The 12212-nt window shown below is 42.5% G+C and overlaps 1 protein-coding gene across 3 annotated transcripts in view; it reads right to left on the bottom strand.

Moving 5' to 3' along the window:
• The window catches only part of Ica1l (islet cell autoantigen 1 like), a 48390-nt gene extending 36436 nt beyond the window's left edge, over positions 1 to 11954 (bottom strand). For all 3 annotated transcript variants that reach the window (XM_059277982.1, XM_059277983.1, XM_059277984.1), the window contains exons 1-4: positions 11789 to 11954; positions 11149 to 11260; positions 6629 to 6796; positions 3914 to 3986 (exon numbers count right to left, since the gene is read on the bottom strand). In XM_059277982.1, the coding sequence (XP_059133965.1) occupies positions 3914 to 3986; positions 6629 to 6790 (235 nt within the window). In that variant the 5' untranslated portion in view covers positions 6791 to 6796; positions 11149 to 11260; positions 11789 to 11954. The remainder of the gene's footprint in view (positions 1 to 3913; positions 3987 to 6628; positions 6797 to 11148; positions 11261 to 11788) is intronic.
• Positions 11955 to 12212: the final 258 nt, after the last annotated feature.

The raw sequence follows: 12212 nt of genomic DNA, 5'->3' as shown, positions 1-12212 counted from the left end.
TGTCAATCAACAGCCTACATTTCCCCCCTACCACCCACCCCTCAGAATGAGATCCCCTTCCCCTTGTCTTGGGACTCCTCCCTTCCCCCAACTACTGGGACCACAGGCCTGGAAGTTTCAAGTGCACCCACTATACCAATTTTCCCTGACTCCCTAACTTTACCTTCTGGACCTAGTCTCTATCTGTCCCAGTAGATGTCCTGTCAACTGAAGACTGCAAACCGCTCCAAAATGGCCTGCAATGTGCCAGCCTTGGCTGTTCCTGCAGAACCTGCATCACAGACTGCTCCAAAGCAGCCTGCATTCCACTAGCTCCAGGTGGTCCCACAGAACCTGAGCAGCAAGTAGAAAACAGACAGACAGACAGATGTCCACAGCCTGCACTCCCCTCTCCCTTCCTGTCCGGTGACCACCATTCCAGTCTTCCTGGACCTGACAGTGACACCCCATTTCAGCTTAGTAGTGGTTACAGAAGAGATTGTGTTGTCCCATCATCAACAAAGGCTGGGATGGTAGGTCTCAAAGAAACCCAGGACAAATGGCTAAGAGAGGTGCCTATTAACACGTCAAAGCAGACACTGCCAACTGTCCCAGCATCACTCGGTATCTGTGGCTTCCCCCAGCACTTCTCACACCACCCCTACCCTAAACCTCTCCAGCCAGGGTCTGAGCTCCAATTCCTTCCCCGAGCTTCTTTTCCTATATAACTCAGCCATTTTGGCTACATGTTCCCTTGGTCCTTCTCTTGGCTATGCTCCTGGACCTCTCTTCTTCATCTGCCCTCTCCTCTTGCCCTTTTTACCCCCCACCCCCAAGGCCTGGTTCAGTCTGCTGACCCGTTCAGCCTGGACTCTCCCAGCTGTCTCTGGCTGTGCTCTCCCTCATATTTACATTACAAATCTTCTCAACCATACCTAGGAGTGCTCATGTCATCATTTTCATTCAGGAATAATGTTAATTTAACAGTCTAATTGCTTGAGAGTCTGAATTTTCTATGGCTCATAGCTTTAATATTGGGGGAAATCTTCACTTTTGGGTGAACATGGAACACTTCGTTATCAGGTATAAAGTGAGCATAAGTCATTGCTGAGTCTTACCTTTACTGATGCTGAAAGGGCAGGTGATTTCAACCTGTGCTGCTTTTGTGGTGGGACTAGCCTGTCAGCATCAACGGATACTCTGCTCTGACAGGCTCAGGCCAGGGCAAGTTAGTCCATAAAGATGTATCCATAAAGATGTTCAGTGATACAGCAAATGCTGAGCTCATACAGCTCGACATTCAGTCTCCATTATACAAAGTTCCTAGAACTGCACTGACCTTCTGTATTTGTCTGATAGTATGATCAGCAGAAGACCTGTTAGTGTAAGAGTCTTCAAGACACCACGTGTTTATGTATTATCTCAAAGAGAAAGTACACAGTGAAATCTGCACATGTGATCTCTTCCTTATTCTGAAATGCCATGAGGATGCTGAAGGATCTAGTGATTTCATAGCAAAACTGAAGACTTACAAACTTGCCAGTGTTTCCTGACATTTCCACTTCAATGGACTAGAATGGTCCAATCATCATGGCAGCCTTTTACAGCTTGGTATTTTTGACCCTAAGTAATCTGGCCCTGAGTTTCCTTTTCTTTACCCTTCTCAGTCCAAGTTACAAACTCTTCCATGCATTCAGGCTATCTTCTTTCTGTAATCTCATTCCCTGGCCTCTAAATCTCTTTGTTCCTCATATATCCACCCTCCACAGACCACCTGACCATTACCACATTCCCTTTGTCAAATACTATACCCCCAGTTATTTCCACCTGCAGTTATAACTCTGTTGTGTCTCAAATCTGACTCCATTGCATGCTTATTGTATCAGCTTTCATTTTGCTACAAAAAGTTCTTCAGCTATTTTCTTGGGAAAGGCACATACATAGTATATATGACACATTCACACACACACACACATACACAAAATATCTTTCCTAATTATGCCATATTGGAGTTCTTCTTTAATGTGAGCTTTGATTTTAACTGGTGACCTCGACTTACACAGCTTTGGAAGACATTATTTTTGTTTGTTTGTTTTTGAGGCAGGGTTTTACTGTAACCCAGACTGACCTGGCATTAACTGGCCCACAGGGGAGAGCCACCACACAGACAGGAAAGCAATTTATTAATGAGAAAATATTTACATAATACTGACTACATGCTAGACCCTGTGTTTAAGGTTTGGGGACATACAAGTAAAGAACAGCAATTCTTGCATTATCAGGTCCAGCACAATGGCTTAGTGGGTCATGGCGCTCACCACCAAGCCTAATGACCCGAGTTTAATCCCCAGAACCCACATGATGGAAAGAAAGAATTGGCTCCTTCAAGTTGTTCTCTGACCCCATGCCCTGACATGTGCATACCCTGACCTCAAGTAACTAGTAATTAGGTAACTAGTAAGTAATAAAAAATTTAAAAGAAGAGCATATTCTAGGTGTAAAAAGAGACACTAGATAAAATACATAGCATGCTGAATATAGTAAGAGCACAGAAGAAGTATAAAGGAAAGGGAGTTACTGTGGATATTGATCGCTCTGTATGCTGTGAATGTGTTGCTCTGATTGATTGATAAATAAAACACTGATTGGCCAGTAGCCAGGCAGGAAGTATATTATAGGCGGGACAAGAGAGAGAATTCAGGGAACAGGAAAGCTGAGTGAGGAGATGTCAGCCTGCCATCCAGGGAGCAGCATGTAACAGGCACACAGGTAAAGCCATGGAACATGTGGCAATATATAGATTAACAGAAATGGGCTGAGTTTAAGGGTAAGAGCTAGTCAGTGGTAGGTCTGAGCTAATGGCTGAGCAGTTTTAAATGATATTAGCCTGTGTGTGTTTATTTGGGTCTGAGTGGCTGCAGAACCAGCAGGTGAGAGATTTGTCCTGACCACTGGCAGGCTGGGACACAGGAAAACTCTAGCGACAGGGATTGAACTTGGATATGGGAGTCAAAGGAAAGTCTCATCAAAAAGACGGCCTTTGACTAAAAATCCAAGGAAAGCTAAGGAGCGTAAGATGCAGATGTGCTTGTCAGGAAAGAGATCAACACAATTCAATGAAAGGGTTTAGGATATGAGATCAGAGAGGCAGCCACATCCAGTACGCCACGATAACTGAAGCAGAGAAAGAAACGCAAAGGCTACGTTCCAATGAAGTGGTCAGGGACAGAGAAGAGGCCACCCAAGGCAGACTGTTGAGGAAGGAAGCTGAAGAGGAAAGCGGGATGTGCACACGGAAGCAGACAGAGGGGGTGAACGGAGAGGGGGAAATCAGCTGTGGGGATGAGAGCTGGTCAATGGGTTTTCCTTCCGGTGACCGTGACAAGAGATGCTTGGAGGAGAGGAAATGATCTACTGAGCACAAGTGAAGCAGAAGGAAGGAGCCTGCTGTGGTGGATAGGCCTGTGATCCTAGCATTCAAGGGAGGTGGAGGAAGGAGGATGCCAGGCCAGCCTGGGCTGCAGAATGAAACTGTCTCAAAAAAAAAAAAAAAAAAAAAAGAAAGAAAGAAAAGAAAAAGGAATAAAGTCCCTCCCTAGCATACAAACAACCTTATCAAATGTTTCTTCGAGAGAAGAAAGGAGTGAGGTACTGACTGTGAGATCTGCAGGGGTCAGAAGAGGTTTTGAGTGATGGACACACACTTAAGACTCACCCAGAGAGTACACCCAAGAGTAGGAAGTGAGTCTGGGTCAAAGGAAAAGATGGACACTGGGCTTTTTGAGACCAGGTCACTATAAATATTCATATTTCACAATAAAAACTCATGAAATAGTTTGATAAACAACTACTTTCCCATTAAATGACTCATTTTCAAAACTGCATACCAGTATTTATTTTAAAGGGGAATTATTGGATAGCTATGATGTCATACCATTGAGTCTTAGCTGATACTTCTCAACTATCTTCAGAAGTTCATTGCATGTCTCCTGGATGGAGTGAAAAACCTGGAAAAAATAAATTAAAGAACAATAAACAAATGCAACTTTCAGCACTTCAAAACCAGAACATTCGCATGATGTATATATTGGGTATATTTCATAAATCATGTCCACTTTACTAGGCTGTGATGTACATCTCTTAAACATAGTAACTGTCTATTTTAGAAATATTATGTCTATTTTTTTAACTGGGATGTAATTCAGGCTTAATTTTATTACTGATATAGAAAGAACATTTAAAATTTCCCTGTGAATACTGGAGAAAAAGGGATAGATGTGTGGAATTCATCTTCAGAATTTGTTTCCACTTCAGCTCCCAATTCTAAACACTAGGAAGATACATCTAATATAAAGCACATTAAATAATGCCACAACACAGGAAAAGAGAGTACTTTAGAAACAGCTAATGCTCAATATGGCTTTTTCTAATAGTAGTCAAAGCAAAACAGCCCAATAAGTTTACGATAAAAAATAATGCATTGGGTTGGGTGGTGGTGGCACACACCTTTAATCCCAGCACTCGGGAGGCAGAGGCATGCAGATCTTTGTGAGTTCGAGGCCAGCCTGGTCTACAGAGTGAGTTCTAGGAAAGGTGCAAAGCTACACAGAGAAACCCTGCCTCGAAAATAAATAAATAATTAAAATAAAATAAAATAAACAGTAACAACAACAAAATGGACTGGACAGTGTGGTGGGGCAGCCTGTAATGCCAGTGAGGGAGATGGAGTCAGGGAGACTGTGACACTGTGGTCACACACAGTCACCACGTGTAAAGCAGTACATGAAAGCTTATAATAATTTCATCTTATGTTTTTTTTTTAATTTATTTATTTATTATGTATACAGTGTTCTGTCTGCACATATCCCTGCAGGCCAGAAGAGGGCACCAGATCTCATTACAGATGGTTGTGAGCCACCATGTGGTTGCTGGGAATTGAACTCAGGACCTTTGGAAGAACAAGCAGTGCTCTTAACCTCTGAGCCATCTCTCCAGCCCTCATCTTATGTTTTGTTTGAGACAGAATGACCACAATGTAGTATAAATTCAAAAAGTGGCAAGAATTCTGAAAATGTTCACCAGAAAGAAAGGACAAGTGTTTGAGATGTGTTTAACCTATTTTCAACATTATATACCAGACCTAGGTATTGATGTTTTCATGGTACCCAACTTTGAAAAGAGATTCTTCATTCTTATGTGTTTTGCCTGAAGGTATGTCTCTAACCACATGCATGCCTGGTGCTCCTGCAGGCCAGAAGAAAGTGTCTGATCCCCTGAGACCGGAGTTACAGACAGTTGTGAGCTGCCATGTGGGTGCTAGGAATCAAACCTGGGTCCTCTGGAAGAGCAGTCAGTACTCTTAACTGATGAGCCATCTCTCCAGCCCCCTTTTCCATTAATACGTACAATTTTTGTGTTTTTATGTATCAGTTAAAAACAAGTTAACATTAAAAAGAATATTTATGACCTCAAATATAAGCTGCTTTTGAAAGAGAGGGCTGCAGGTCTATAGCTTAGTGGTTGAACAGCTGCCCAGCATGCAGGAAGGCATGGTTCTATCCAGAACTGCCGTAAGGAAAAAGAAAAGAATGATTGAAAATAAACAAAGTTACAAAAACTTGCTTTGGGGTTATTTTTGTTCGAAATTTCCCTTCTTTGCTACTATGGTTAATCAGCAACAGAAAATTGAGAAATGATCCAGTGGACTGATTTCACAGTTAAGCACACAAGATGGAAGTGGATACCTGATAAAACCCTTCACACATAAATGTAAACTTGCCCATGTGGATTTCAGAGTGATCTCCTTTTACAAAGTCTTATGCTGAAGAAATTCTATGATATTGTTCAAAGAACCCTGACATTTCTAGACTGAGGCACCACCCTCTGATTATTAAGTTCTCAACACCACCAGGGAGCTTTACTGCTGGTGCTTAATTAAACCTGGGGATGTTTATAATGAGCACTAAAAACCTGGTGGAGGAATATAATAATTTTTCCAGGTGACTTTAGATCTGCTTGAATTGGATTTGGTATCTGGTTATGGCCATTTAAAACTCAATTTTCAGGGGCTGGAGAGATGGCTCAGCAGTTATAAACAAACATTGGCTGTTCTTCCATGGGACCTGGGTTCAATTTCCAGCACCATTTGTAACTCTGGTTCCAGGGGATCTGATGCCCTCTTCTGGCCTTCACAGGCATGGCACACATGTGGTGCGAAGACATACATGAAGACAAAATACTCATACATATAAAATAATAAAAAATAAAAATCAATTTTCAATGCGTGATTGATGGGGAGGACCCCGCCCATTGTGGGTGGAGCCACCCCTGGGCTGGTGGTCCTAATCCTTCAAGAAAGCAGACTGGGCAAGCCATGGGGAGCAAGCCAGTAGGCAGCATGCCTCGGCATCAGCTCTGCCTGAGGATCCCACCTTGTTTGGGTTCCTGTCCTGACTTCCTTTAATGATGGACTACAGATGTGGAAGTGTAAGTCAAAAAACCCTTTCCTCCCCAACTTGCTTTTGGTCCTGGTGTTTCATCGCAGCGACAGCAACCCTAACTAGAACGCTCCTTGAACTCCTTGGTGTTTAAGTCCCCCGGGAGTCTCAAACGACTACAGTTCCACACAATACACAGTCTTCACACTTACCTCCAGCTTCGCGTCCAGCTCTGCGTCAGACGCCACCACGTGCTCATCCTCCTTTCTCCCTGCTGCTTTCATGAAGACCTGCTTAGTTTTCCAGTACTTCTTCTGCATCCTGCTCACTACTGACTGGGTATCTTCTGGCCTGAGCTGCCCAGAGGAATCCATGGATAACTAAAACACATGAAAATTAAGCTTCTTTTAAAAACTTACAATGAGCCGGGCGGTGGTGGCGCACGCCTTTAATCCCAGCACTCGGGAGGCAGAGCCAGGCGGATCTCTGTGAGTTCGAGGCCAGCCTGGACTACCAAGTGAGTCCCAGGAAAGGCGCAAAGCTACACAGAGAAACCCTGTCTCGAAAAACCAAAAAAAAAAAAAAAAAAAACTTACAATGGATTAAAAATTACATTAAAAACTCATGAATAATAAATATCTAGCTAACTTGTCAGTATTTAATTGACAAACCAAAAATGATATTAAAGGTAAACATGATAATGCTTGCTTTATATGATCTAGGTTTTTTTTATAATTACAACTAGAGAAATAAATAAGATTATTACTTATACATTGGTTATGAAGCAAAAGTGTTAAAATTATTATTCTATAGTTATGGCTGGAAATAATCCTATTTGATCAATATCTACTAGTGAACATGTCTTAGTTTATTAATCTAATTTTTTATTTTGCAATATGCTAAAAAATGAAATTTATACACATATATTTACATTTTATTACACTTTACAAAAATGTTTACAAAAATCTGTTATGTTAGTTGAATATAGTTTAATAAACATTTTCAGATATGTAAAGATTCAGACACAGGCATTACTTTAAATAGTAAAGAAATACTTTAATACCCACAAAACAACAGAAATGAAAACCTTGGCTATAGAGGAGCCATGTTATGAAAGAAAGGGACAGACACTGAAGTCATCATCATAAACTTGATGTGTAGGTGACTGCTTTAACAGAGTGGATATAGTTACACATAAGGAAATGAAACGTGAAAAGCATTTTGTAAAGATGTTTAAAAGCGAGACATAATAATTGTTTGATACTAAAGCCCAAATTATTCCTGTGAACCAAGGGAACAGAACAGAGACGTAGGTGACTCATTCACCGGATTCTCCTTGTTGGCAAAGAAACAGATTCATTTCCCGTTTATTTTGAAACACTTACTAATTAAGTTAAAAGTAGGCTAATTTCTAAATTCCCAGGGCCAACAAGAGCAAGAAAACCTACCAAGACACAAAAGCCAGAGAGCAGAGACACAGTCAGCTTGACAAATAGCAACACGAATATGCTAGGGTATGACTGCATTATTTAAAATCATATACAAACTTCCTTTTAAGCACTAAAAATCCAAAGCCATAAAAAAGGCTGGAACTGCCGGGCGGTGGTGGCGCACGCCTTTAATCCCAGCACTCGGGAGGCAGAGCCAGGCGGATCTCTGTGAGTTCGAGGCCAGCCTGGGCTACCAAGTGAGTTCCAGGAAAGGCGCAAAGCTACACAGAGAAACCCTGTCTCGAAAAACCGAAAAAAAAAAAAAAAAAAAAAAAAAAAAAAGGCTGGAACTCAGGGTTAGAGTGTTTGCCTGGCACATATAAGGCCCTGGGTTTAATCTCCACTAATCCAAAAATCAAACCCAGTTAAAAATAAAGTCCTGAAAAAACTAAAAATCATAATCCAACCACCCACATACGATGCAACATTCACCTGAAACAAAATAACACTAAAGAAATAAAAATAAGAGATGTCATAAGCAGATCTTATGAATGTATACCAAGGTGGTACATATAAATAAATCCACAGAAAATATCAAAACAAGGCAGAGATTCCAGTTACAAACTTCAAGTAGCCGGGCAGTGGTGGTGCACGCCTTTAATCCCAGCACTTGGGAGGCAGAGCCAGGCGGATCTCTGTGAGTTTGAGGCCAGCCTGGTCTACAGAGCGAGATCCAGGATAGGCACTAAAACAACACAGAGAAACCCTGTCTCGAAAAAAAAACCCCAAATAAATAAATAAATAAGAAAAAAGAAAGAAAACCTATCTTGAAAAACACAATGAAACAAAAATACAGATTAGAGGTGAGTTTTCAATAAAATAGCAAATTTAAGTAAAATAAAAAGCTATACTTAGGATACTTGAAGGAAACAACCATGTTGACACAGGAATACCTAAGTCCCAGGCTATCCTGGCCTACGCAGTGAGACACTCTCTTAAAGTAAGAAAAAAGCAAAGATACAAACAAAAGGGAAGACATCTTCAGATACAGAACTCAGAGGATGAATGGTTAAGGTACTTTTAGAAACACAAACATCTGGCTGGGCTACAGCTCCGTGGCAGCACTTGCCCATCATTCCTGTGAGTTCATTTCCCAACACTCAGAGGAATAAAAGGTGTTGGGACACACGACGGCATTGTCACTTCCGAATGGTGCTCACAAGACTGTAACTTTGTCATCAGAAGAGTACAGCCACAGTGAGATGTCTCGGGGTTGAGTTCAATTCCAGAACTCACACCCACCTCCTGAAAGTTGTTCCCACACCATGGCACTTGCAGGCACACGCAATAAATGCAAAAATGTAAAATGTCAACTGTTCAGCTGGGTGTGGTGGCGCACGCCATTAAGCCCAGCACTCAGGAGACAGAGGCAGGCAGATCTCTGTGAGTTCGAGGCCAGCCTGGTCTACAGAGAGAGTTCCAGGACAGACAGGGCTGTTACATAGAGAAACCCTGTCGGGAAAAACAAACAAACAAAACAAATGAAACAAAAATGCCAATAGTTCATCATTAATTGATGGAAAAAGAAAACGTGGCATATTTACATAACAGAATATTATTCAGCCATAAAAAGAATTCCTGTAATTGGTGACAATGTGTCCAAACATGCTAAGTGGAGTAAGCAGGGCCCAGAAGACAAAAACCAGCAGCTCAGCACCTTCCAACCTGCTCCTGCGCCACACTGCTCCTTCCTTCTCTGCTTCTGAAGGCTGCTGTGATTCCATCTAAGCTGCCCTGACAACCCATTTCTACTTCGTGATCCTTATCAACCTGTCAAGTTCCTTTTGCCACAGAAGGTAATACCTCTTTGGAGTCCAGGACCTTGGTGACAATATGCTACCATGAGTTTTTAATCCTTGTTTAGCAAAAGAAAAGGCTCAAGTAACTCGCTTGGGAAAGGTACCTGGAAGATAAACTTTCTATGTCCCTGGATGTCTTTAAATGGCTTTGTTCTGATCTCCCACAGCAGAACTGGAGAGGGGCCTTTTCCATTGCTTATAATGCTGGTTTCTTGATGTCAGTTTTCATGTGAGTCTGGTGATTGTTCTGGAAACAGTCTGTTTTCTAGAGGCTTTCAGGGCCTACCTTTTATTTCACAATGATAGGTACAGATTTCCTCTGAGGCCAACTCAAAGTACTCTTCATTATGTTCTTGGGATTTCTTGGCCACAGCTGGGAGGTGGTGCAGAGAGGGTGTCGCCTGAACATCTGGCTGGCACAGGAGTGCTGCCACCACTTGGAACTTTTTCATTTTATGAATTCTGAGGCCTGGCTGAGGCGAGTGTGGCTGTGCTCCTCAGGGAGGGAGGGAGCTTGTGCGGCCACTCTGTATGCCATGGCACTGACAGCAGGGCAGCCCTGGCACACGTGGAGGTCAGAGAACAACTGAAAGGACATGGTTCTCTTCTGTGTTTCCCAGGATGCAATTCAGGTTGTTAGGCTTGGAGTCACACCCTTACCTGCTGATCGAGTCATCAAGCTGGCCCCAGATGACTTTTCATTTCCTTAGAGAACAGCCATCCCCTTGCCGGAGGGGGAACTCAGCTATTCTTTTGGCTTGCTTGTTGTGTGTAGGAAAGTGACTACCTATAATTATTTATTATTGTTAGCCCACAGACCTCCTGTGGCCAGCTAGTCTAGCCAAAATGACAAGCTCCAGATTCAACGAGAGACCCTGTCTGTCGTAAAAAGGTGGAAAGTAGTACAGGAGGGCACTCAGAGTTGACGTCTGGCTTCCACATACAGGCAAGTGAGCACACACACGTGAATAACACGCTCACACTCTTAAACAGTAAGGATAAAACAATAGGCAATTTATAAAAGAACTTTAAAAGTTCAGTGAATACACAAAATTCTATTATACCAATAGCTAAAGAAATACAAATAACCCAGGTGGAGAGAGGTGGAATTCCACGCCAGACAAAGATCTATAGTGCAATCCTGTCTCAAAAGAGAGAGGAGAGAAAAATGTCGGATGAACAATGATTTTAAAGTATTTAAAGCTTCTGGGGAAAATGATATATTAGGTGTCATGTTTATATAACTCTTTTCTCTAAAATTAAAATATCTCATATGCAAAATGTCCGTATTTTAAAGCTGTGATGACAATAAATAAATAAATGTCAGATATAATGAAATACACATCAATTTAAGGAGACCCCCAAAGCTGACATGCGTATACATGTCCTTTAATCTCATACAGACCCAGTTTTGGCAACTTGAGCCATCTCTGAAAAGCTCACCTCTAACTTGATGAATCCTTGAAGTCAGAGCCAATCACAGGTCAGGATGAAGTCACAGCAGCCAATCACAGGTCAGGTTGAAGTCACAGCAGCCAATCACAGGACAGCAGAACTGACACCCGAAAAAATGGGAACATATTTACGGTGGGAATAGTTCTTCACAGTTTTTCTGGGCTTCCCCTGTGAGAAGCTGACTGAAGAATTTACAAACGGCCCTCATTCCTCAGTGGTGTCGAACTAAACCAACAAGACTTAAAGTTGGGGGGTTCAGTTCTCAGCCCTTGAAGGGACACCACCCCTTGCAGCCTACAAAGGCCGAAGTTCTTGGGGGCTCTTCTGTAGACACTTTTTTTTTTGTTTTGTTTCTTTGCAGAACTACTCCAAGGTCTGCAGGAAGGACAGCACGCAGGAGACCACTGATCCCACACGTGTTCCCAGCACCTCCTTTAACAAGAGAGCTGATTAAAAAAAAAAATCCACCTGTTCTGTGGCTGTAACTGCAGGATTAAAAAGGTAAGCAGGGATGGCACCCTAAAACCCACAGTAGCTTGTGGAACATTAAAAAAAAAATCTTGCCTAGACACAGGCATGGTTATGTAGAAAACAGAGTCAGGAAGCACTTCAGACAGAAGTAGCTCACCATCCATCAACCTGGCTGGCCTCAAGAACCGATGGGAACCGCGGCACCACGCAGCCAATGGCAGCAGACTACGTCATCAGCAGCCGGTGACCAGCCAGAGACACCACAGCAGCTCCTCCAGGCGCCAGGAGAACGGGGAGGGCGCACGGCAGTTCCCTTACACCACTCTCCAGCAAAGATCAGGCTAGAACAGAATGGTCCCATTCAACAATAAATAATTACAAAACCAATAACAAGAAAAAGCAACACCACATGAAAGAGAAAGGAGAAACTGCCATAACATTAAAAAAGAAAAGAAAAGGGGGCTGGAGAGATGGCTCAGGGGTTAAGAACACTGACTGCTCTTCCCGAGGTACTGAGTTCAATTCCCAGCAACCACATGGTGGCTCACAACCATCTGTAATGAGATCTGGTACCCTCGTCT

Source organism: Peromyscus eremicus, chromosome 13 (genome assembly GCF_949786415.1).
Source record: "Peromyscus eremicus chromosome 13, PerEre_H2_v1, whole genome shotgun sequence".
Taxonomy (NCBI): domain Eukaryota; kingdom Metazoa; phylum Chordata; class Mammalia; order Rodentia; family Cricetidae; genus Peromyscus; species Peromyscus eremicus.
Note: the sequence above shows the minus strand (reverse complement) of the source record. Positions and strands in the feature narration are given on the sequence as shown.